Source organism: Marmota flaviventris, chromosome 3 (assembly GCF_047511675.1).
Source record: "Marmota flaviventris isolate mMarFla1 chromosome 3, mMarFla1.hap1, whole genome shotgun sequence".
NCBI classification, from domain to species: Eukaryota; Metazoa; Chordata; class Mammalia; order Rodentia; family Sciuridae; genus Marmota; species Marmota flaviventris.
In genome coordinates, this window is record NC_092500.1 from 74,343,570 (window position 1) to 74,371,326 (window position 27,757).

Sequence of the window (27,757 nt, forward strand, 5' to 3'; positions counted from 1 at the left end):
TTCAACTTCATGCACAAAGTGCTAATAAACTGTTAGGTATGGGGCAGAGAGGAAGGCAATGATAAGGCCCTTTTCCAGAAACTGTTCATGAGACACTTACTTGCAATGAGCCTGTGGGTGAGCAAAGCACTGTGTGGATCTTGAGAAACTGCTGAGAAAGGAGCAAAGGAACACCTGAACTGTCTTCCAGATGCTTACATTCAGTCATTCACAACTGACTATACTACATGGCAGACAAATGTGAAAAAGAAGCTCTAAAACATGCAAATCAAGGTTACCAGAATCCCAATGTGGGAGAGTCTACTTGTTTTGTTCATCAATAATTGCTGAAGTTTTGTATAACAATGAGGGTCTCCTTCCATTTCCATGCAATTTCCCTTTTCTCTCCCTTTCCCTCCCACCTCGTGTCTCTGTTTAATGTTAATCTTTTCCTCCTGCTCTTCCTCCCTGCTCTGTTCTTAGTTGCTCACATTATATCAAAGAAGACACTCATTGTTATACAAAATTACATATAAGAGGTTGTGAGGGGAATGGGAAAAAAACAAGGACAGAAATGAATTACAGTAGATGGGGTAGAGAGAGAAGATGGGAGGGGAGGGGAGGGGGGATAGTAGAGGATAGGAAAGGTAGCAGAATACAACAGTTACTAATATGGCATTATGTAAAAATGTGGATGTGTAACCGATGTGATTCTGCAATCTGTATTTGGGGTAAAAATGGGAGTTCACAACCCACTTGAATCTAATGTATGAAATATGATATGTCAAGAGCTTTGTAATGTTTTGAATAACCAATAAAAAAATAAAAAATAAAATAATCGCTGAAGTTTCTCTGCCCAAGGAGCCATCTGAATAACTAGTTGCAGAAAAAAAAGTAATCGTGGAGGTGGATATAGAGAGTGTTCCACAGAAATTCAAGAAAAGGAAATAAGTTGCAAGAGTACAAGCTGTAATGCTGACTTAAAGAGAAAAGCGAAAGCAAAACAGAGGAAGATCTGGAAGGATAAGGATAAGAATGGGGAGACAGTCAGCCAAGTAGGGCCTTGAATACTGGAATAAGAAATTTTTATTTCATTTTATAGGAATCAAAAGTCATTAAACACTTTCTAGAAAATTATTACAGCAGCAGCAATCAGGGTGGACGAGACTACCAACAAACTGAAGGGGAAAGTTCTCAGCGTGCTTTCAGAGCAAGTTATTGAAGGATCCATGGTGGAGAGAAGGCAGAAACTGAGGCCTGAGAATGAGAAGAAGAAAACTAACCAGGAAAGCTATATGTGTGGATGCAGAAACAGAAGTGTCCATTTCCACTCATTGGTTCTGAGTTGTCTTGAAAACCAGTAGGGTGAGACCTTCACTAGCTAAGAAATGTGGGGGAAAACATGGCGTTTGGGGAAAGAGGTTGAGATGCTGAATTGGGCTTCCATGGTACAAGACAATATGAATTTCTCAATGATCTAGGATGGTATCTAGAGAAAGGAAATTATATAAGATTCAAGGAACACTGTCAATAGAATTGACTTTCACATATGTAGAAATTAGGGGAAGGGATTATACAACTCCTTACTGATAAAGAGTTTTTATAAGGAATAAAAAAAGCTGATGCTGTGGGGAAGAGTACCCAGTGCCGTGCCAGGATACCATAAGTGCTCTCTGTCAGCTGCTGCCAATGTGGTAGTTACCATGAATGCAGGTTCTGTTCCAGCTGATGATACTGATTCATGGATGCAGATGGTGGGCAGCCCTCTGAGCTGTGCACAAACATTCAAATTAATAAATCATCTCTGCTTGTGCCACAGTGTTCACAAGAAGAAAACAGACTCCCAGCAGTGACATGGCCTGGAGAAATCAGCACTGTGCTACTTTTGCTTTGCTGAGATTGAAAGCAAATTAATTTCCTTTCTCTAATTTGGCAAGTGAATTAGAACAGAATCCTGCCTTATTACATTATAGGATTTAAATGAAATCCTATAAACACTTTTCTGTTAACAGCATGAACTTTTAAATATTTGCCCCTGCTTTTACACACTATTTAACACCAACAAACATCCCATTGATAACTTTTATCACCGAATCAATCAAAAAGTTACATTTCATCTCTAAGAAAAATCAGGCCAAGAAGTCATTAGATTAGGGAAATTATCATACCGTCTCACTCCGAAGTAAATCTGTTATTAGGTTAGAAATGCCTTACAAGTAGCTCTTTTGGTCCAGGTGGTTATTTAATCAGATTAATATGAAACAGGCAATTCAGTTCATGTCAATAGAAGGGCACTGTTCAAATTACCCACTTATTAATTCTTAAGAGGTTAATAAATAACCTACTTTGAATAAAATAAATCACTGCAGAAAATAGTTCCTTTCCTGGCACATGTAAAAGTTAATAGATGCATAAAGAGGCATGAAGACTATTTGGTGGGAAGGTTACTAAATCTCCCCAAACCCTGGATTCTTGCATCTGGGTTCATATTGGACACTCATTGGCCCAGTTCCAGCTGAAAATAATTGTCTGGAGGCAACATTCCAATTCTTCTGCCAATTGAAAGTCTCAGCTCCTCCATAGCAGCAAAAGACAAAAAAAGAAACAAACAAAAAGAAAAAACCAAAAAATAAAAACTTGACCTCATTTCACACCTCAAGCACATCATTCTGTTTCATCAGATTCCTCAGTGAACACATTTGCTTTTGTTTACTGCAGTTATAAACCTGAAACTGTATTCTAGTTGGCCTGTGTTACCAGGTCACTAAATCTAGAAAGAAAATGTGGCAAAGTTCAACATCATAATGATTCTATTATAAAGAAATAAACGTTTTACTGTTGGGCATGCATTTAATAGCCACTGCTAATTTTGCATTATCACATTCCCTGCTAAACTTTGATTTGCCTAAGCTCTTAAGAAATAATAACCAAAGAAACAAAAATGCAGGTGGTTTGAGAATTACAAGTGTTAAATGCATAGGATTTGGGCAATCAGGTGTTAATATTTGTGTGAGCTAATCTGTTTTAATATACCAGCTAGAAATACTCAGCCTTCCAATCTCAAGTCACTTTTGTAAACAGAATACTCTCTTACAGGGGCAGCTATGTGCCCTCCTGAACACCTGGTTAAGAACTTGTTCACTTTCATGTGTGTTCTGAGATGCCTTTCCTCCGAATAAAAATAGAAACTAGTTTGCAGCACCACACGGGGCTTCAGTGTATTATATGAGCCTATCACTGGTTTCCTTTGATATCTTATCTATTCCATTAACTCAATAAAATAGAAGGCAAAGCTGGGGACAAACTGTGGGAGGGATCCTCTTGGAAAGCACATGCAAGACCTTTAAGCTGGGCTTTTAACTTATCTAATAAAAGCCAGTTAAATGGAAGCTAATACTTCATTTTTCACCCCCTTTATTAAAGATCATAAGTACTGCAACTCAGTGGTAGAGAAAATAAAATAAATATATGGAGGAGTACAGGTAGAGGCAATAAAGAGTATGGCTTATCTATTTTCTCAAGATTTAGGAAGCACTTGAAGGCAAAACTCACAGACAAGCATTTTAAAAATCCATAACAAAGGCTCCTGTGCCTTAGCAAATACAGTGGTCTTTTCTGAATGCAGTAATCCTATTTGATTTCTTACTAGAATATAAAAAGCTTAACCTAGGCATAATGCTGGGGTTGGGGGTCACCAGCTATCACCTCTGCCACATTATACTTTTATATCATTTAGTAATTTAGAGGAAAAAAAATAGATTCATGAATCTACTTCATTGCTCCTTGACCACCCAAAGAAAAACAATACTAGAACTCAAACTCCAACAAGCAAACTAAAGGAAAGTGTTCCACCTAGAGACTGTTTTCATGAATCAAAGTGGATGAGAGCTTATCCAGAAAATGAATATTATTTTAGCCCATCCTTGCAACTTTGTAGTAAAAAATAATAATAAAAAGAAGCAAAAGGTATTGCCCCTGGTGTAATTAACAATGTTAATCTTCTTTTTCCTCTCTATGGTGATAAAGGAGTCATTTTTATATTTAATTAATGCAGAGGATCATTTTGGAAACTGGCTAATGAGCCTCTGATCACATTACCATGAAAATGTGCATTAACATTGCAACTGAGGAGGCTGTTTCATGTGTAGCAAATCCACTTTGTAATTAGCCCACTGTGAAATGAATCACGTCAGGGGGAATCTGAGGGAACCAGGAGGCAGTGGGCACTTGGCTACTGCTGGGCCACAGACCACCAACATCCCAAACATCATCTTTTACCAGCAATATTGTCTATAAACAAAAGTAGTAGTGTCACATCTGGAGCAAACTGGAAGAAGGGGAAATAAACTTTATTTTGCCTGACAAGACATTTGTACTTGAGCATTCACTCCCAAGGGAACCTGCTCAAATACAATGGTAAATTAACAGAATTCTATTAAAACTATGAAAGCTGTGTATATGACTTTCTTATTTTTATTCTGAAAAGTCCCTAGATACACATTAAAGAAATATATAAACTAATATACTTTTTCCTAGGTCACATATAGATACTATAATAAGCTCTTAGAATTTAATTTTCAGGGCTAAGCAGGCAAAAAAATTATTTAAAAAGGATCCAAGATCAAGTAGTAAAAATATTTCTTTATCTCATTTTTAAGCCAAGACATGTCAAATATTTTTTTCTTTTTTAACACACACACACACACACACACACACACACACACACACACAAAATACCAGGTCTTCCTCTTAAACCAAAGCAAAAATTCCTAATTAATCAAATAATTTCCTCTGGCTAACAAGATTTGGCAAGAAACTTTTCCTGTCTATTCAAAATAACTGAGATCATAGACCTATTAAATCCCAATATTTATGCAGACAAAGATACAACTGATTTTCAAATGTCAACATTATTCCAAAATGAAAGAGGTATCTCAAAGTATTACAGAGATGGATCTCAGTTTTACTCCTCTTACTTGACTGACATCTTGGCAGCAGATACACAAAATGTTAAAAAGAATCCCACAGGAAGTCATCTGAAGGGGGAGTGGCAAGGAAACTGAAAACTGCCACCCAAACCCAAAATAAAAAGCCCCAAACCAGCACGTCTACCCTCAATTTTGAAATATACTGAAAGCCAAAATAAAAACAAAAATAAAATAAAATAAAGCTAGCCAGAATTAATTTACCACCTCTCAGACAAACACAAAGCCTGGCTATTTAGTTGCTGGTATTAGACCTGCACTCACCTGGGAAACTTCATAGAGCAGTTTGTAGTGTTCCTCTCTTTTCTGAAAAGTGCACAAATTGCAGCCCATTCTAAGAAGCAGAGAGAGAGAGCAAATCTTCTAATTTCCCCAGAACTGAAAGGCAAGTGAACTGAAAGGGAATCACCCTCCAGACTTGACTACTGTTTTTCATCAGTCACTTCAGTCCAGAAACACAGACAAACCGCTGTTAGCTGGAAGCATGAGCCAGGGTGGTGTGTAGCAGCATGCTCTTCTTCGCTTTCCCTAAGTATCTTGCACTCACGGATACACACACAGAGTTTCCAGTCAGTTCATGGCAACACTCCCCCTGTCTCTGCATCAGTGCACATGACTACACAGATTCCAGCTCATGAATATTAATAGTGCCTCATTGATTATTTATGACAGAACATGTTAGCAGGGAGGGGTGTCATAGCTGCTGCTGATGACAGATGAATATTCACTAATTAAGAAGCAAATGTAGTGTGGTTAAACAAAATTCACTTGTGTCAATACCATCTCTGTTTATTAAGGATAGAGGGGTTGAGCACAGGGCATTTCAAAAAAGAGCACACACTTAATTTCTCCATTGATAACAGTTTTGTAAGAAATTCAGAAATAGAAATGGACTTAGTTCACATCTCCATGGTTTTCAACAATGAGAAAATATTTTAAGCATTATAAAATCTAGAGAGAAATGAATAGGTGCAATTATTGAAATTTACAAAATAAACCTAGAAGCAAAAAAAAAATGGGGGGGTAATATGAGAAATGAAAAAGAGGTGGGGGGTTTCATTCATTTCTAATTCTGATCCTACAAAAGTAAATAATTAGTTCATACACAAACACTGTTACTTACTAAGAAGGAGAGAAAACAGTCTAAATAAAGAACATTTAAGCAGGTATAAGTACATGATACTATACAGATAATAAATATTTTAATTAGATAATAAGGGCATTTCTATTGAATATAAATTTGTAGCACTGTAATGCATGTAGATCTATATTTAAAAAATAGATAAATATAATGCTTTTTCTGAGAAAATTTCAAATGCATATGGTATTTATGCTAATTTTATTAAAGTCATATATAATATTTCAGAAAGCTGACAATGGCAATATTTAAATTCTAATGTAATGCACAGTGATGCCATTTAAGATTCTATATTTAGCATTCATAATGTGCAAAGGTGAAAGACTTATAAACTAAGCTTAGATGTTTAGATAATAGAAGTAATACATTTAATTTCACACTCTCAGAAATACTTAAATTGTATTGCAAGCTGGCAGTTTTTGTCCCTTAAAGATATACTACAAATAGCCAAAGCAGATAATAAAAGAAAATTCCTTTTGTTTCCACACTGCTTTATCTACAATCTCTGCTAATTAAGAAGTATGTCCTTGTTCCAGCACATCTTTAAACTGGACAGGATAGCAGGTGGGTTTGAAAGCAAAAATAATTACTTGGAAACTGATGACTCTGGTTAGGAATTACACTGGATCTTAAAGATTTTTAATTGCTCAACACTTACGTATTGCTATGTTTTGGGGTCCAATTTCCTAAAAGTGCTTTGTCAAATGTTTAGAATCGATAACAGGAAATGATTCTAATGAGCACTAATTGTTAACAAATTGGCTTTGCAACTATCAACACCTCAACACCAGTAAGTAGCGAGGAGATGAGCAATCATCTGCTGCTCATGGGTTGTTTCCCTTGAGATGTAATAATCCGATTTTCTGGGCCTAATTTCACCTAACAACTTGGCTGGAAGCCAAGCTGAGGGACCTACATGAAAGTGGCACCATAATTGGGAACAATGTGTTGTGAACAAAGTTCTCCAAATTAGAAACCACTTGTAGGAGACATTCATTAAGGTGTGACTCCCTTATGGGAAAAAAATGCATTCGAGGAGGTATATGAAGGGAAATCATGAAAATCACCAGTGGCCACAAAGAGAAGCAAAATCCCTATGTGCAGTAGTTGTAAAATATATGTTTTTGATGCTTATAAAAGTCTTAATTTTCAGAGTCCTTCTGTCACTTCCCATGAAGTGTTATTTTGGTAGATTTCACATCTTCCAAGAAAACATTGACTCTTTTTTTTTTTTTTTTTTGAAGGGTTCTATATTGCTAAATTCTGAATGGATATCTGATTATCAAGTATGTAGATTCAGTATTTTAAAAGCCAGATCAAGGACTTAGAATGCAATAAGGCAAGGATGGCTCACCTATCTATCAAAGGAAGTGTTTGCCTCGTCCACTGCTATAACTTCACCATTTTCTTAGTGATCAAAAAGTTATAGGAAACAATGGTCAAAGCTTCTACTTATGGCAACTTTCTGATCATAATATGTTATACCTGGGTTTTAAGAAAAATTAAACAATGTAGCTTTAAAAACCATTTTCTTAGTGATCAAAAAGTGAAGAATGAACATTCCAGTGAAGGAAGCGATTACACTTGAGGTGATTCTCTCAGCAATTCCTCTTGGCTGTTTTCTTTATTCATCATTGGTCCCTCTGTTCTTTTGTTTCTATCTCAGGAAGCAAGAGCAGTTTCTCCAATCATTTATCAAATGCTGCCCTTGGCCCATCTACCCTGGAAAGATTCCATCTTCTGCTACTAATGGGCTCATCCCAAAGAATTAAAGAGTGACTTGAACAAAGGAGACCTGCCAGGCCAGTGTCCTCTAAATGTCATTAGAATATGAGGGTTTTCCAATGACTAAAAAGCTAAATATTGTATTTGAACATAACCTTTGAAACAGAAAGGGATAAAAGCATTAATATGAACAACATTTTATAAATACAAATGGATTAGATACGATCTCTCTTGGATGATAATATGGAATAAAAAATAAGTAGAGAATGAATGACTATCTTTCCAAATTCTCTAGGGGAAAAAACATACAAATATGTAAGAATATATATTATATGTATTTCAAGATGCAGTTTTTTATTTGCATTTAATATTTGTGAGTTTACTCCACACCCATACATTAGCATTCAAAATAGGACATGTGTCTGCCAAGATCTAGATGAAGAGCCTAACCAAGAGATGAAAGGAAGACATCCAACAAATTTCTGGCTTTTCTTATATAAATTGTGTCCCTGAATAGCTAAAGAATAGGTAAGAAGGAATTTATCTTTATAGACCCATTCAGGATAACAAAGAAAGAAATAAAGATAGACTATGCCTAAGCCAGAAATCCTTAATCAATTAGTAGATCTGGGCACTGTGAATTGAAAGCTGACATTATGACAGAATCTCACACAAGAGAAGAGTGAATGCTATGTGCCACCTGATAGAATAAAATGACACCATTCTTGAAATAGTCTTTCCACAAGGAACAAATTACAATGAAGATAAAGGACAGAGGAGCATATTGAACTACACCATAAGGATGCAATCAGCCAAATTCAGACTGTGGGCAACACTGCATAGACATATACATATTCCAGTTTCAGAGAGGGGAGGGGAGGGAAAGAGAGGAGGCCTGTGGATTAAAAGAGACTTCAATGGCATGGAAAACAAAGCTCCATGCATTACTAAACTCTGTTCCATATGACCATAATTTGAATGATAAATTTGAAAATAAGAAAATGATTGCCAAAAAAGTCAAGAGGGTACTCTTTAGTGGGAGAGAGGGTCTGTGATTAGGTATACTGAAAGTTTTAGTGAGACTAAAATAATTTTAACTTCAGACCTGGATACTGGTTTAACTAAATATTCACATACTCATTAATCTGACCTTTGTTTTAGGGGTTTTCTATATTTTTGCTATGTGTAAGAAGACTTATTGAATACTAATTTAGAAAAGAGACTATGCCTGTCTCATCCCTGATAGTCAATACAGTGCAGGAGTCCCCCCATGTTCACAATTTGCTTTCTGTGGTTTCATTTTCTTCAGTTTCAATTACTTGGGTCAACTTCAGTCTGAAAATACTCAATGAAAAATTCCCGAAATAAACAACTCAAAGGTTTAAAATTGCATACCCTTTTGAATAATATGATGAAATCCACATAGTCCTACTTTACCCAACCTGGGAAGTGAATCATCCTTCTGTGCAATGTATCCACATGCCTGTTGGTCACTTAGTAACTGTCTTGTTATCAGATTAACTGTTGTGGTATCACAGTGCCTGTGTTCAAGCAACCCTTATTTAATAATGGCCACAAAGCACAAGCATAGTGATGCTGGCTATTTGAATATGCCAAAGAGAAGCCATGAAGTGCTTCAAGAAGAAAAGGTGAAAATGCAATAAGCACTGAGAGATAGAGAGAGAGAGAGAGAGAGAGAGAGAGAGAGAGAGAGAGATCACATTCACATAACTCTTATGGTAGTAAATTACTATAATTGTATTTTTGTATGTTATTGTTAATTATTACTATGCTTAATTTATAAATTAAACTTTCTAAAGTTTATTTTTAACTTTATCTATTAAACTTTAAGTATGTATACAGTAACAACAGTTTTAGCCATCTGCTAGGGGTCTTGGAACATATCCCCTGCAGATAAGAAGGGAATATGTACCTATCTTCTACTGAAGTCTCTACTGAAGGAGGGATAGAAAGCCAGATAGGACTATCCTGAATTGGCTAAGTCCTGAGTCTGTGACAGCTGCCTGAAATTGTAGCTGCCCATTTTCTCTATTGTTTTCTGCAATCACTCTGATGTTCTTTTCCTGTGTTGTTGTAGAAGTTCAGTGGGTAACTCCACTCTCCTCAAGGGCATGCTTTCCAACTACTTGAATGTGTGGCTACACATTTCCATTCTGAGTCCAATCCCCCATTCATCTTAGGGGATATTTGTGCACCTTTGAATATTAATAGACATACAGCTGCCTAACATCTTCTAAAGTTTATGTATCTTATATTCAAACACAGAGACAAAGAAGCTGGTGCTTAGAGAAAGACTGTGACTTGCTCAAGGTCAACCTCAGTAAAGAGATCGGAACTCAGTTCTCCAATTACAAATGCTGTGGTTGAATTCAATAGCTAATTGCTGACCTACTTCTCTGGCAGAGGAAGCCAGAGCGCCATTGATATGTATTTTCCTGGTGACTGAGGAAGTAGAGGTTAGTACTTGTAAGTGCTGAAATTAAAGGCAAGGGGGTGGTGGGGGTGGTGGAGAATAACTTAAAATAGATGGAACCTAAAATAGGGGAAGTGGTTTGTAGTTAAAAATGTAAACTTTATCTATTTAAGTACCAAAATGTTTTTGTATTTACAGCTGAATACTCTGTTAGCTAAGATCTCACAGTCCTCAATGCACATTAGGATGACCAATTCTTGCTGTTGCACCTGGGACTTTGCTGGCTTTAGCACTCAGTTTCAGATCCTGGAATTCCTTGATTCAGGGCACTAGAAAAGGCTCCAGCAAAGTCATCCTGAGGTGTACAGGTCCACTCCATCCTATCTTTACCCCAGATAGTACCTCATTCTGCTTATTTTTTTGGAAATGCTACAAATCAGTCTCTGGACACTTTGTGGTCCAGTTTAAATGTTCTCTTGTCTCCCTGACCTCATTGTCTAGTAGTGATCTCAACAACTTTTAAATTCTTGGTGCATGTTATCCATTCCCATTTCAAAGCATGTATCCCCTCTCTATATATCATGCTTCACCCCTCTTATTGGATTATAAGACAGATGAGGGAAGCAGAAGTATATAATTATTTTTTGAGTTCCTAAAACTTGTAGCATGGTACCATTCATATTTCAAGACTTCAATAAACACGTATTGAATAAATGAATGTAACTGGGAGATAATGGTTTACCTGAACCTGGCAAAGTGACATAAATTTGTATTTTTGTTTCCATAGCTAATTGTCAGGTATTTTTCCCCTTTAGGGATATTTCTAGAATGTTAAAGTTAAAAGACTGAAGAATTATAAACATAAAATATGTTCAATTTGATTCGATTCTATAAATATAAATTTTAGAGTCTGGAAAAATGTCTGTGGGTAGGGATACAAATAAATGAGATATAAGAACATATGCTGTATTATTTGTGTATTGATATGAATATACTACCTGCACACTTAAAAGTTACACTCTGATCCATATCACAGCCACTTATTCACTTATTTATTCCAGAAGTATTTACTCAGCGCTTATCATAAATCTGATGATATATGAGTGCAAGGTTTTTGGAATTATAAATCATCTTGTTTCATTTCCACAATAACTCAGAGGTAAATATGTCAGATATCATCCCTCATTTGTTAATGAAGAATTTATAAGGTATTGCCATTCCCACTCCAAGGATGTCTAGGGATTTTGCCTTTTGACACTAATCTAGTGTTTTCCACAACACTGTGCGGCATCAACTCATGTCACGAATTTAGAAAGGAGCTCTGCTGACAGTTCCCACGTGTCCTCCATTTCCCCAGTTATAACTCCACAGATCAATGTGCTGATCCTTTGTACACTGTGCTCACTAGTTGGCCACCTTCAAGCTGTACTATAGTCATTGCCTGCTGAACCAAGATGGCCCTACTGACTTACAAACTCCTGACAGCTGCCAGGTCCTAGGCTAGACTGCAATGGAAAGAAAAGTTGTAGGATGTCAAGAGAGAGGACTGGGGTTCTTATCTGAGCCCTGTCACTTTCACCTGTGTGGCTTTGTGCAACTTATATACTCTGATATAATACTGACCTTGCAGGCTGATTACACAGATTGAAATAAGGGAACAAATGTGAAAAGAGATTCATGAACTGAGAAGGATTTTGCCCACACTGGTGTGCAGGTTAGGCATGAAAGCTAGAGTCATGTGTCTGGGGTCAAGTCTTGGTTTCCTCAGTTTCTATCTATGTAATGTGAGGCAAGTTGTTATTATAATTTTCTTCACTCTGTTTCTTGGTTCTTCATATCTAAAACTGTGATGGTAACAGGATCTATATATAGTTATTGCAAGACACAAAGCCATTGTGATGATACATGTTAAGTACACCTGGCACAGAGTATTTGCCTAATGCATAATGGCTACTAGTAATCACAGGACAGAGTCGAGTCATGATAAGAATGACTTCCATCTTAGATTTTCAAATATCTATTTCTATTTTTTCTGTCATAACTCGATATAATTTGAAATTCACTTCTTTGACTATTATGGTCATTCCTCTATTCACCTTGTTTGCTACTGTACATTTAGGCTGGTTATTCAATCATTTTAAAGGCTGTTTGTTTACTAGTTCTTTGTATAACAGAAATGGTAGCCCAGGAAGTACCTGTTTGATAAATGTCACACACACACACACTCACACACACGCACTTCTCTGTATAAGGACTGTGATGTAATACACTCTTAGTAATAGTTTCGCTACTCTATTTTTAAAATGTGCAATGTGTAAGCAGTGCTTACCTGAGTATACTGGAAACCAGTTATACCATATGAAGCTAGGCTTATACATTTATGAAATAGGGAGCCCAAAAACATTTATTTTAGGAATATTAATATCTACTAACCTAGCCCAGTATAATACTGGTTTTTCATTTCATTGGAGGTTAAATAATATTTTGATTATTTCACACTATTCAGCAACACTATAGGTACTATGTGGAATTTACCCAGAATGCTACCATCACCGTGTTTAGTTCTGCAAAAGGGGTAAATGCTCTGTAAATTCACTCAACCAGAATTTATTGAATAGTACTATAAGCAAAGCATGGTGATAATTGCTGGCCCTTTTTGAAAACAAGAAAACAAAAAATGGTTGTTTAGCTCTTTTTGTACATTATAGTTCAAGCACTATGTATTATTAATTTCACTTAATTCTCATATAAACACTATGAGGTATGTACTATAAATAACTCCTCCTGACATGGGTGATTAGTAGGTCACATGAATGGTAAATGGGGGAGGAGAACTCAAATGCAAGCAGTCTGGATCAACTATTGAACTGGCATCCTAAACTTCCTGCTCCTGAGGAGTAGTTATTATTATGGCACATTCCTAGATGGTTAGGGGTAAAATTCTGGTGATGCTTGCAGCACACTGAGATGTAAGAATTTCCCTGAGGACTAGACGTATAGTCTAAAATTAACTTCCAGGTTCCATGTTGCGTCCTCAAGCATGACTGCATAAAATAGATTGAATAAAACCTAAGCAATTTCATAACATTACTCCACTCCACTGGTGATGGGGTACTGCTGCACTGAATATGTACCCCAAACTGTAGAATATTTTTCTTTCTTAGTATTTTTTATGGTAGGGAATATATACATTGACAATAGGACAGTCATATCATACCTCTGTATTGAGGAATAACCAACAGTTAATCAAGACCAATAACCTTTGGAGGTTTTGAGAAAAGTGAAGGTAGAGATTTGCTGATGACTCCCAAGTCTAAATTGCCACACTTAATTTCTTAAGCTTCAGATTCACTATTCATTAACTACTGATATTTCCACTGGGTCTGTCCACCATAGCACATTAACTTCAACTTATCAAAACTTAAATTATAATCCTCTTCCCCATAACTGCTGCTCTGCATGTGCCCCATATGAATGAATGGCCTGAGTATCTCCAGGTGCTCAAGTCTGAGGTTTGAGTGTCTGTCTTGGCTCTTCCTGCAGCCTACACCTAATGCCAAAACACTGTCAATGTGAATGGCTCAGTTTCTCTTTTTTTCCTTCCATTTCTCCCAGGTGATTCTCCTAGATTCAGTCCACCATCTTTACTCAGCTGGGTTCTGCTTCTCTGCCTACAAACATACATCTGTAAGCCCTTCTTACTCCTCAGTTCCCTGGTCCCAACCTCTCTGTCTCCTTCTCCTTTTTTCTTTTAACAGCTATTACTTTTTATTGGGTACTATGAAACATGATCATTCCTCTATCATTCTTCAATTCTGCTCACTTAGTCATTATCATGATATTCACAACATAGAAAGAAAGATCCCAGATTGCATGGAACAAATTTTGTACTGAAAGAAATCATTAAATACCGACACAGATCATTATTATATAAAAGATTAAGACAATTATAGGGACTATGCAAGGAATTAACATGGAATGCTATGTGGGGATCTGTGTTCTTGGACATTTCAGAACCTGGAATGTTTGTCTCTGCTTCATTCCCTAGCTGCGTGTGTGTGTGTGTGTGTGTGTGTGTGTGTGTGTATCACTAGTAACTAAATGAAGAAAGTAAGACAGGTAAGGAGATAGCAAGAAAAGAGATAAACTATTTTATTTTTTAAGTGAGAAGCTATTTTATTAAGGCATTCAGGGTCTGAAGTTTTCTCTACCTGGGAGATCCTAGGAAATCACTTATTTGTTTTGGTCCTGGGAGCTTCAGACCTACTTTGTCCTTTGTTACCTTTTTATGTTTTAAAAATGGCCCTCACATGGCTCTTTAAAACATTGGCACTAGAAATCAGAATGCTAATACTGCTTCATTCATTGTGAAAATAATAATATAGAATGTCTAATTATATACAAATTCTAGTTCATGATACTGTTGTCATTAGAAGGAACACTTAGGTGCTTTTTATTTATTTTTATTTTTTATTTTTTGTACCAGGGATTAAACTCAGGGGCACTCGACCACTGAGCCACATCTCCAGCCCTATTTTGTATTTTATTTAGATACAGGGTCTCACTGAGTTGCTTAGCACCTTGCTTTTGCGGAGGCTGCCTTTGAACTTACGATCCTCCTGCCTCAGCCTCCTGAGCTGCTGGGATTACAAGCATGTGCCACTGCACCAGCAGACTTTTTAGATTTTGAAGTCATCTAAAAGTGTACTTGCAATTCACTCTAAAAAGCTTTTTATATGAACTCGAACAAGTTACATACTTAGGTACACTTAGGTGCCTCAGTTTCCTCACTGTGAATAAAGGATATTGATAACAGCTACCCCAAAGGAGTTTGTGAATACGTGCTTTCCCTGGGGCCTATTCCATGTAGTTGCTTAATAAATATTAGCTTACATTTTACAACATACAGAAGTGTCTATATTCTATTATTGTGAAATTATTCAAATGAGCAGGCAGCCATATTATTGCTTTGTCTACATTTTGGCAAATGTCTAGAAAGATGCTTTGAAACTTTTCTCTAGGAGGGGTCAGATTCCCCTAGGATAAGCAATGATTGGTGTAATGGTGAATGTCAGTTAAAAAGGGGAAGAAAGGACCTCTATGATCATGGGAGGTAGAAACTGGGCCAAGGCATGAATCCTCTTTGTTCCACAAGTATTCACCTAGTAACTTCTGTTCAATTCACCATATTCTGCTTCCAAAGCTGTGGTACTTCTCTAGGGATGTGCATCAGAATCAATCAGGAAGGGTTTTCAAGTTACAAGTACATAAAATCTACCCCATATTTCTGAGAATAGCCCATTTGGAAAGTGGTCTGATGATGTGTATTTTTAAACATCCCACAGAAGATTCAGATGTGTTGCCTTCTTTCCTCTCCCTCCTCCAAATCTCCACATAAGGTGTTAAACCAGACTCTGTCTCTTGACTGCCTCACATTATGACAATTTCTGATATGGTTTCCTACATGATTTTTACTAATTTGAAAAGGGAACTAACATTTATGAAACACCTACTATATCTAAAACATTTTCTGTCTCACAAAAATTCTATGAGATATATGTCGTCATTTTCACATAAAAGAAAACTCGTGGTCAGAATATTATGTAATTTGATCAAAGTCACAGAATTGGTTAAATGGTGGAGATTTAAATTTGAAGTGACTTGATTTAAAGACCCCACCTTTTCTAGGAGGACTCCCTTCTTCTCTCAGAGGCTAAGAATCAGGATCCACTTCATTTAGCATTGTGTGGATTTAGCCCTGTGTTCCATGAATGAAGCAGTTGTGTAGCGCTGGCTTTGAGTGAGAGTCACTCAGTTCACCAGACACATCCTACCTATGGGTGTGCAGGTGGTCAGATTCTTACTGTACCTGCAGCTAATCTGAAATTTGGCTTCTGGATCAGCATTATGAACCTACCATCCACTAGTGGAATAGTGATTGGCCCAAATTCCAGGGGCTGGTGATCGGCAAAGAGAATTAAGTGACTGTTTTCTAGGAAGAGTGATGCATCTTGAGTAGGTTTGGCCCTTTCCCATTGGACTTAGTCACAAGACACCTGTTCCTACTTCAGATTAATTAGGAAGGAGGCCTACACATAGATAGATAAAAAAGCTACAATTTTAAGCGTTCCAAATTGGAGCTATATTTTCCTAGGCAGAACTTGCATGACCACTGCTCTAATACTACAGGCTTTAGGACTTGGAGTACCATAAGTCCTTTATCACCACTACTTATTGCACCATGTGAAATGGCTTTCAATCACAAGCAACTTAGCCCCAGTCAGATTGAATTTGGTGTCTAGTGATACTATAAATAACAAAAATTGTATATTTTAAACAAGTGAATAAGTTTACAGTTTTGCTTGATAATTTGTAGTGCATTATGGAAAATCTTCTGATAAATATAGAATCTACTATATTTTGATAGGTTTTAGTAGGTAAAAGAAGACTCATTAAAAATCCACAATTGCTATTGACTGAATTAGATCAACTCTAGAGTATTTGCTTAACATCTGATGAATGCTTTGAGTTGTTTGTTCAAGTCAAATGAAAAGTGAATCCTCTGACCCAAGTGTAAATATAGTCATATTTTTTTTTCTGACTTTATGTCACAAGATAGGAGACAATAGTTCCTAGACCTGGTGGATTTTTCTCAGACATATTTGCCAAAAAACACAGGTATGACTAAAGGCTCATTCGGTAACAGAAGAACAACATCTAAAATATAACAGAAAATTACTTGTTTAAAAAAATGTCCAGTTGTTCTTGGGCCAGCAGATTCTCTACTGGGCCAATAAATTTGAATGTTCCCTACCACTGTGTGTCGGTGGACTGAGCTTTTCCCCCTACCCCTTGACCATCCTTTCTCCTTCCCATAACCTGTAATGACCAGCTCTTAGTTTAACTTCTGTCCAGCTAGTCTCCTCACTCATATGTGAAAGTTGACTTCACTTTAGGCATTTGGTTTGAATTTTGATTAACTTAATTTTTAAATATAAAAATAAAGCAATATAACCATGGGTATAAGGTTTTATTTTAAATAGATTCTTTTATTTTTATATTAACTGGTTAAATATTTGTTACTGAAAATACTTTTAAATCATTTATTCTGAGTATAGTTTTGATCCACATAAGTCTTCCTAATTGTGACAGGGCCTATGTGATATGTTAACTAATCTATTTTCTTTTTTATGAGACCCAGAAGCCTATATTTGCTCATCTCTTTGTACCTTGGTGGGAAGATATGACAAGTTCTAGTCTACAGAATCAGGTAGAAGTGCTAATTAAGAGCATTGTCAGGCCTGGCTTCTGAAATCTGCTTTCAGCTCTCTTTCCACCTTTCACATGACAGTTAGCTAAAGGCACCAATGCAATGGAACCACATGGTAGGAAAAGTCTAAATCTCTGACTCCCACTTACAAGAAAGTCATCCACAGGAGATTCTAGACCTAACTAATTCTTGATGAAGGAGAATTGTAGCTTTACTTCAATAAACCAAGAAGGCGTTAAGGATTGCTTGTTACTCTGACGGGTTAGCATAACTTAGAATCAAAGACAACATTTCTGAGTGTATGTATTTAAATGAAAAAACTCAAGTCATCATGACTCAATAACATGTCATGGTGACTTCTAGAGGCTTCTTGAGCTATTTTGTGCAGAGAGATACAGCAACTTTACCTAGCATAATTGAATGAATGTTCAGAAATGTCAATCTTGCTATAAGCCATCCAGACTTTAATCAGGTCGTCTGTTTACCTATATAGTAAGCACTATTTTTTGTTGGGAGCATAGAATAAATGAAATGGAATTATAGTTTTATATATGCAGTCTATATAGCACATGATCCTATAGAACCAACAATTCTTCTGCACAAATACCTTGCCCACTTCAGAAATACAGACTCTCAGAGGAACTCTGCGTCTTAACTTGGTTAAGACAGCAACTCTATAGCACACAACTACAGCATAAATAGATTGAGCTGATTCCTGATCAAGTGATAAATAATTATTTTTACATAAGGAGGGTAAGGCCTGAAGGAAAACAGATACAGAATGGACATCTTTTAGTGTGGCTCAGAGAATATAAATTATCAGGACATGAAGAACTTCCCTATAGTCAAAATAATGGAACAATATGGGCTTCAGAATAAGAATCATGCTCTTAGATTCTGACTCCACAATTTGAGCAACAAAACCATGTTTAACTTTCTGAGTCTTTGTTTCTCCATTTGTGAGATAGAGTTAACAGCTTCTGCCTCTTGGTGTTATTGACAGAATTGATTACCTGAAGTAATTGTCCCTCATATAAACCATCTTTTCCTACCCAAGCTCCCAAGAGCCATATCACTTTCTGAATGATTTGGAAGGGTTACAATTACAAGCTTGTTCAAAATCTCAACAGCTAAGGAAGTTAAATATATAACAATTTACCCACTGTGGGGTGGGAATACAGTGGCAAGGTAAACTGGAAATTTCTGCTCTGGGGAGAGATACAGGAATATATAATTAACATTAGAAGTTGAGTAAAATTTTCATGGCAGTCTGTTAAGAATACCATATTATGTGCAAAAGATCAGAGGTGTGATATTTCACAGATTCAATAAAATTTTAGGAAAATTGTTCCAGTAGAATCAAGTAGAAAAACTTATCTAACTAAAATTACTACTGAGGAGTCCAACCCCACCCTCCCACCCCCCCCAACCTACTCCCGCAGCCCCTATCCATCCCCTACTCCTCTATAAACAAACTGAAACTGGGTTGCCACGTTTTAACTAACAAAGAAATGTTGTTGAACAAAGGAAATCAGGAGATAAAAGATTGGTAAAACCAGAGTCACTATGTATAAGTGGAACGAAGATACTAGAGGATAGAAAGTTGACTAAGCATTTTGTAAATGTTTTAGGTAAATGTTATATTGTCAAAGAAAGGTCCATGTGCACATGCACATGAACACACACAGAAAGAATACTATGTATGTGTACATTTTATGTATATGTATAAATTCAGAAAATGTAGGACATGAGCCAGATTTTTAATGTAGTTTATTAATGATTACCATAAATTTCATTGAAACGCGAGAGTATCTGATTGGTACCTATGAAACATAGCTCTCATTTGACTGAGAATATATTTTGTAATTCCTGTCATTTAAGAACAGATACACTCTCCTCACTTTTAATACCAATTAGCAACATGAAAGTAAGGTATATCATGTTGACTCTTCCGTTTTCACTTTAATGGTGAAATGAGTTTATCATAGGTATAGTACAAAATGGCATACAAATCAGTGAGAACAAAACTGCAAATAAAAGAAAAACTGATAACTCTGTCAGTCCCAAGAAATACCAAGGTAATGAGGCAAGAGACTCTAATTAAAAACAATCAGTTAAATTCATTTACTCATTCAACAAGTATTTATTGATACACATGGGTATTCTGCTAACCTTAAATAATTAAATAAATAAATCATTAAAACGGAATTCTTAGTAGAGATACAGAATACTAAGCACTGTGGGTTATTAGCTGGTTGAAAGACCTATTTCTTTATCACTCACTTATAAATATGTGAACCATATACATGAATTTTATTGCTCATAATTTTTGACTTTCTCAGAAAAATATCACAAGGCATGGTATATTTAGCAGGCAGACATGGAGGAATTAAAGAAAAAAAAAGTTGTTAGGAAAAGGAATAGTGAAGAAAAAAGAGGAAGAATTAGTAAATTATAGAAGTGTTAAAGGAGTGGCACATTATTTAGTCTGGGTATAAAAAGCGGATCCTCTCAGGACAGATGATCTTGAAAGTGAGGTGAAGAATCTGAGGGTCTGCGTTGTGCTTCCTGAGGTGGGTAATGAAGAGCTGCTGGAGATTTCTGTGTAAAGGATTGCCAACATTTATTGTATAATTTCAGTTTCTTAAGATCTTTAACTGGAAGAAGCAAACAAGAGTCTCAAACAATAGTAATAATTAAAAGTAGTAATTAACCTTTTATAATAGTGTGTGGGTGGTCTTGAATAAAGGAAATAGGAAGAAAAGGTATATGGAATAAATGTGAGAAATGCCACAGAAGTAAGAATAAGAAGTCTTGCCAAGCAATGGGCAAGGGACAGGAGGAAATCAATGGTGAGTGCATTTGTGAGACTGGATGTCAGGGATTGATGTCTGGGACAGAGGCTCTTTCATAAGGTCAGGAGGAAGAGTTATGGTGGGTAGGGATATAAACAGGTTAGAGTTAGGTATGTTGAGACCCAGTTAATTCTCAGAATGGTGATGTCCTTTATGGAGCTAAGATTTTGACAAGAGAAATCAAAGATAATGAGATGAATCTGAAGGTCAACAGAATTTGTTTGAAACCTAAGCAATGAGTTGGGCATTTGTGGAAAATATCTGAGCGTTTGGATATTCTTAGGTAAAGAAATTGGAAAAGGAAGGACCAAGAAAGTTGAGTCAAAGGAGCTACAAAACCGCAGATGTACAATTTCAAAACTGAGGGGTTTCTCAGTAGAGTTAAGTGTGGTTGAGAGTTCCAGGTTGCAGGAAGCAGTGTGGGGTGTGGTGGCTTTATCATTTATTTACCCATCGGTCATTTCTGCAAGAGCTGTGCAGAGCAAGGCAGAGTAGGTAGTGCAGAGCTGACCAAGAAGTGTGTGTCCCACATGATGGAGTAGAGAAGACAGATGAAGCCTAGAATTTCAAGAAGTTTGTAATGGAAAGAAGAGGGAGCTAAAAAGGCTTTGCAGCAGACAGCAAGATCAAAGGAAGTGTACGTTTGTTTGCTTTTGAAAATAAACGAAACCAAGAAAGAGGACGTTGCAGATGCTAAACTGTGATGCAGGACAAATCTAGAGGGGGTAAAAGTGAAGAGAGGCACAGTAAAGGAAATAGGTATTGATTGGAGGAGAAATTTTTTTTTTCCCCTCAGACACAAGACAATGATAAGTAAAGACTTGGTCAATTTAGAAGTTTGAGAAGCGGAGGTACAGACCAAGAGTTCACATCAGGTGTCTTGGCATTTAGTAATGGAGAAAATGAGGTCGTTTTTCATGTGCTTTCATCAAATTAAAAAAAAAAACTTTGAAAAAATCAGGCACAGCAGATAACAATGATTACAAGCACATCTATGCTGAAGAAAACAAAATTTCCACAGAGATGGGGGAAATTGCCTGTTCTTGAAATGACAACTTGCTTTGCCTTTGTCATGATAAAACTTAAATGGAGTATATGCAAAACAATTGAGATTCCAAGTAATGATCTAACACCCTGATGGATGTAAGGGAAGCACCAAAAATTACCCAGAAGGAGTCTGTGTGTGCTGGATGCCCTGACAGCTGGCTGGTTTGATTTAAAATTACAATTTGAACAAATATAAACTCTTATTTCTTGACAGTCATTAACCGCAAGCCATAAAAGTGCCATTAATTCTGCAGTAGTCAGCAAAATGCTTTGTAATGATCTAACACTAATGCACCCACTCCTTTAAAACCCCCATGGCAGCAAAGGTTTACTCTGTAATACTAGTTGGGTTTTCAGAAGCTTAATATCCCTGCCAATGCACCTGCCTTCCAGAAGATCATTAGGTAAAAATCCCAAGGTAGCAAAATCAACCTGGCTTCAGTTACCTTACCGTCTGCTAGAGAAGAAAATTAATGTTATGCAATGAGTCTTTCTCCCAAGACTGGCTAGTGTATAGTTACTGGGCCAGCTGTCTGAGGGGTACTTAGGTCTGTTCTAAGCTGACCCAGCTCATCTTCTGCTTGGATCCCAAGTCCCAGCATAGCATAGGAACACACCGTCTGCAGCCTGCACCAGCTGTTGCACTATTGTACAGGTACTTAACAGGATTACAGCTCAGGAAACCACAAGCTTGGCAGTAAGCACTCTGTCATCCAACCACAGTTTTATGGGAACTCTCAGAGAAGTCATTATACTTTGTAAAAAAAAAAAATGGCACAAAACCAAACTACCAGATATGAAACAGGTATTCAAGATAAGAAGACATGGAGAAAAGGAAGGATCCCCATACAGGGTTATCACTCAAACCCATTTAAGAAAGGATTTCTTTTATTCTCATTTCCTATGGAAAATAATACAAATTAGCATAGGAAAATCCTGCTTTATCTCCGAATGGAGTTATATATCCTTAATCTGAAATCTGCTTTTCTTCTTCTGGCTACAAGAAACCAAGCAGGGCATCCCATCAAATTGCAAGGGGAGATTTGTCACATTTGACTGCTTCTCAGGCTGTGGGTTTTTGGCAAGATGCTGATCTGAGATAGCAGTCACCCCCCACTGACACCTACACCCTATGCTGGCCACCCAACTATTCTTCCCCAGCCAAACCCTCTTTTCCCTTGGCTGCTGCTGCATCTGCTCAGGGAAATAGCAATAGATCAACACTTCCTTCATATATCAGAGCTGTCCTCCAAGGAGGACTGCAGCAAAATTGCTTTGTTTTACATAACAGCCAACTCTGAAATTTCATGGTAGAAAAGTAGCCACAGGCAAAATGTAGTGAATCTCAGAGAATCTCCAGTTTAACCATTAAAAATAGGGCAAAGTCATGACTATTTATAAAGATGCAGCTTGCTTTTGGATTTGTGTGAAACCTGATCACACACTTTTTAAAAGTCAAGGATTTTTTATTTTATTTAAAACTAGGAATAAAATTCCTGAGGGGCAGTTTTTAAAGTTGGTATCGATGTGCAATAGCTCTGATTACTTCTGAGTTTTGATGCAAGCTAGAATGCCTTTGTTAGTGTTTGAAAATGCATATCACAGTATCTTTCTCCCTGTTACTCTTTCCAGATAATGTACCAGCAGAAATGATACCAATGATTCATTTAGGATGACATTCTACTTTCAATTAATGTTCCATAGAATGAAAGCGATGTTTCCAAGTTTTTCAATTTAATTTTTAAAGCATGTTTCTATTTTAAAAAGTGAATACATGCAATATCAGTGTTCTTTTGTTGTTTGTCAATGTCAGTTATAAATTCAAATAAATGATAATCTGCTACAGAGGGTGCTCACAGAAGCAGGCAAAAGAGCCCTATTAGAACTGCATAAATTCTACTTTGTATTCAATGTCCAGTATTTCTATAAAAATATACAAATCTGTAATTACATGTTATGTTGTATAGGTACAGAATGCTTATTATCCACTATAAGATTGAATAATTAGAAAATTAATGAATTGGATTGTGCTACATGACTATTGAAGGAGCTAACATGTTTGACTAAGTTTTTGTCATATCATATGTAGATAAGTGTGTGGTGATATCTTCAGACCCACATGATGTGTCCCTGCCTCATAACTTTAACTGTCTCTACTCCTGCAAACACTGTGTACTCTTACCATTCCACAACGTTCTCACGCACATTTATTCCTATATACTTTTGTTGGTGTTATTTTCTCCATCACGAATATCATTGCTCACTTAAGAAATCAAACTTTAGCACTTCTGTGAGCTTCTCCCTTTTTTTCTGTAGAAGAATCAAGTACTCTTCCTTTGTATCTCCATATCACTTTGTAATCATCACTATTATAGAACTTTTGACATTATCTTAGTTGCCTACTGGATTGTGACATCATGGAGGTCAAGCACAATATCTGCATATTTGGCATCTTGATTTCTGCCTGACACAAAAGATATTCCCTAAGTACTATTGGATGATTGAAGAAGATGAGTGAAACTAAATCTGTGACTAAATTAAGGAAGAACATTGTATGGAAATCTCTAAAACAATTAGCATTGTCAATGGTTTTGCCAATTCTCCTTGAAAGTAGATGGTACTATTTGGTTCATGTTGACAATGATACTTAGTCAAGTTTCCTCTGGCCCAAAGTGGCATTGTCTATGTAATGACCATCCCTTTCACATCAGTTTTGGAGGAGAGAAGGAAAGAAAATACTGCAATATTTAAGGGATATATGAATTATAAGCATCTTTTTGAAAGGGTACCAGGGATTGAACCCAGGGGCACTTAACCACTGAGCAACATCCCATTCCTTTTTGTATCTTAGAGACAGGATCCCCTGAGTTGGTTAGGGCCTTGCTAAGTTGCTGAGGCTGGCTTTGAACTTGTGATCCTCCTGCCTCAGCCTCCTGAGCGGCTGAGATTACAGGCATGCAACACCATGCTCGGCTGAATTATAAGCATCTTTTTACATTTCAAATATATAAAAATATTTTTAAAATGTTTTTCTTTAGAATTGGGGTAATATGACAAATTTCTTTCCAAATAAGATATTTGGAAATCACCCTTGGTCACATTTTGCATCCATTTCAGTATTCCATCTGTAAAAGTGATAAACAGAAGTTAAACAACCTCTTTATTAAATAACCAAAGAAGCTATCCTTTAAAAAGACAAATTTCAGTTAGCCTATGAACATAGTCTTTAGATGTTTTTAACACTAAGTTCAAACATCAAGGCATATAATGCTTTCAAGTAAAGGGTATAATGATAGAGTTTGGGGAAAAGTTTACACATATTTGCACTTAACTTTGGTGCCCCAGTGCTGCAAATGAGAATAGAATGGGCTGGGGGAGCAGCTCAGTGGTGAAAAACTTGACTGGCATAAGTGTGGCCCTGGGTTTGATCCCCAGCACTGAAAACAAAAAGGCCTAATCCTGCATACACTTGAAGATCCACTTGCCCCAAACTAGAGCTATCTAAAGAATAGGAAAAAGGCACACTCATACATTGCAGATGAGACTGCAAATTGGTGCAGCCAATATGGAAAGCAGTATGGAGATTCCTTGGAAAACTGGGAATGGAACCATCATTGGCCCAACTATCCCCAAATATATATCTCGGTCTATACCCAAAGGACTTAAAAACAGCATACTACAGGGACACAGCCACATCAATGTTTATAGCAGCACAACTCACAATAGCTAAACTGTGGAACCAAACTAAGTGCCCTTTAGTAGATGAATGGATTAAAAAATGTGGCATATATACACAATGGAATATTACTCAGCAATAAAAGAGAATAAAATTATGGCATTTGCAGGTAAATGGATAGAGTTGGAGAAGATAATGCTAAGTTGGAGAAGATAAATGCCAAATATTTTCTCTGATATAAGGTGACTGACTCACAGTGGGGTAGAGAAGGGAAGCATGGGAGGAATAGACGAACTTTAGATAGGGCAGACGGACGGGAGGGGAAAGGAGGGGCGGGGGGTTAGCACTGATGGTGGAATGTGATAGATATCATTATCCAAAATACATATATGAAGATATGAATTGGTATGAACACACTTTAGAGACAAACAGAGATATGAAAAATTGTTCTCTATATGTGTATTAAGAATTGTAATGCATTCCACTAACATGTATTTAAAAATAAAATCAATTTTTAAAAAAAGAGAAAAATGTAGCTGAAACAAATTATTTGATTCCACCTTTATGTGTGCCCTGTGTTTCATTAAAAACTGATAATAATAAAGTTGGGTATGCAATGAAAAAAACAAAACAAATACAAAAACAAAAAGCCAAAACAACAACAACAACAACAAAAAAACACCAATTCATTTCTTGTAGCCATCTCCCGAGGCTATATCTGCCTAAACTTCTAGCTGTCTATAAAAATCCATGTTGAGTAAAATAAAAGATCAAATGCTCTTAATCAGAATGAAAGTGCAGGTCTTCCTATTCTTTGTCTTTGGAAAGGAGAAAAATATTCTCTTATTTAAAACAGAAGGAAAATCATATCTCTAAAATAAAAATTTAGTCACCAGACTTTAAACTACATAGACATGTAAGACTGTAGAGTAAGTGGAAACAAACATGGACATAAATTCTGTGCATTTGCTCACACTTGAATTCAAATCCTCTTTTCCTATTTACACTATGTTTAAATCCTCAATTTTTAATGGCTTGGTTTAAGGGAAAAAATATTTGTCAATCTCAGAGAAAATATTTGGGTCTCCATCAATCACACAGTTGTAAAGTCATGGAAGAACACTGAAATATGGCTTTGCTTCTAGGTCCTGAGTGTGTTCCCTCGACAGTCTGTTTCATTCTATTTAAAATTTAAAATGAATTTAGAGTACATGCATATTATCCTTGCAAGCATGAAAATGAGACAAAACTTAGAATAATTCTATTTCCAGAGTCAAGATCTTGACTATCTAACTAAATAAGCAGATAGTAAAATGTGACATATTCAGCACATTCCTCCCATGATAAATTACCCTTTGTAAAACGGAAAGACATACTGTAACTCAATGTTAAGGTTGCTATGGCAAAGCGTGCCTTCTGGACACAATTCCTTGTTTCCAAATAATTATGTTTTATCTACCGTAAGGTAACCAATTTCTTCCTTTAAATACAGAAGAAAAATATTGATATACTTAACCATTATACTTCCCCAAAGTCTAAATTTCACCAGAAATGTTATATGCCTTACAATAAAGACTGTTGGTTTTCAGAAATTGAATGGTGTCAATGTTTTCCTATGCATAGGCCAAGATGTTTGTTATTTGTGCTAGTCTCTAAGAGGAAAAAGTAAAGTTCCAACCAGGTAACTGAATTTTATAAAGTGCTACAAAAAAAAAAGTCTCATTAACTTTTCCTTGTAAATATCTCTTAATTCTATGTTTTACTGCAGCATCTAAGACTAGCCTTAGTAGTAATTATATCAACTTACAATATGTGTGTATAATTAATTCGAGGTTGGGTCATGTTCTGCCCCACCTCTGACACCTTCCACAAGTTCTCTGTAGTTCATCTAAGATAACAGGATATCTTAAAATACAAACTGGACCATACAACATCCCTTCTTCAAACCTGAGTTTAGTTCTTAGTGTCTTTTAAATTCCTAAACCTGTTACTCTGTGTGTAAGGCCTGTTTAAAACTGCCTCTCTGGTCTAGGTCCATGCTTCCATGTGTTTGGCCTTTTGCCTGACCACCTCAGGGCCTTTGACTGTGCTCTCTGAATGAAGATTAGTTCTCCACATTTCATAAATCCCAATTCATTTTGCAGTGTCACTGCTGGGACACCTTTTCTGAAATTCAAAATCAGATTATTTATTTGCCCATTAGACATATTTTTAGCCTTCTGTATTTTTTCCTTCTTGGAACTGGCATAGTTTTAATTACTTTTGTGAAAATCTGATTAATGTTCATCTTTCTTCACTAAGTAAACTCACCTGAGTTTTTAAGTTTTAAATATCAAGTATTGATATTCTACAATGGATAATAAGGATTTAGGTCTTTAACTACCCTCATAGCATTTTATATTACTTGTTATTTCATAATTTTCATTTAAATCAATATTCAATCATGACATCATGTGTGTATGAGAGTCACAGTCTAGTCATATCATGTATTCTGATTATATTTTCTTTCTTACAAATGTCTTGCTTTTCCTCGAGTTAATGCTGACTGCCCTTTTAAAAACATTTTTTTTTTCTCTCCACATTTTTTATTGGTCTGATTGCCCTGGTTGTTTACTCAATATCCGTCTATGTATCTATTTGTCTTTATA

At 36.3% G+C, this 27,757-nt stretch overlaps 1 protein-coding gene across 2 annotated transcripts in view; it reads right to left on the bottom strand.

Moving 5' to 3' along the window:
• Positions 1-27,757, bottom strand: part of Pdzrn4 (PDZ domain containing ring finger 4) — a 361,383-nt gene that overhangs the window by 132,866 nt on the left and 200,760 nt on the right. Inside the window, exon 1 of one of the 2 annotated variants that reach the window (XM_027934209.2) lies at positions 5,229-5,297. The exons of the other annotated variant lie outside the window; for it this stretch is intronic. Coding sequence (XP_027790010.1) covers positions 5,229-5,297 — 69 coding nt within the window. Of the gene's footprint in view, positions 1-5,228; positions 5,298-27,757 lie in introns of those variants that run through there. 2 annotated transcript variants of the gene reach the window in all.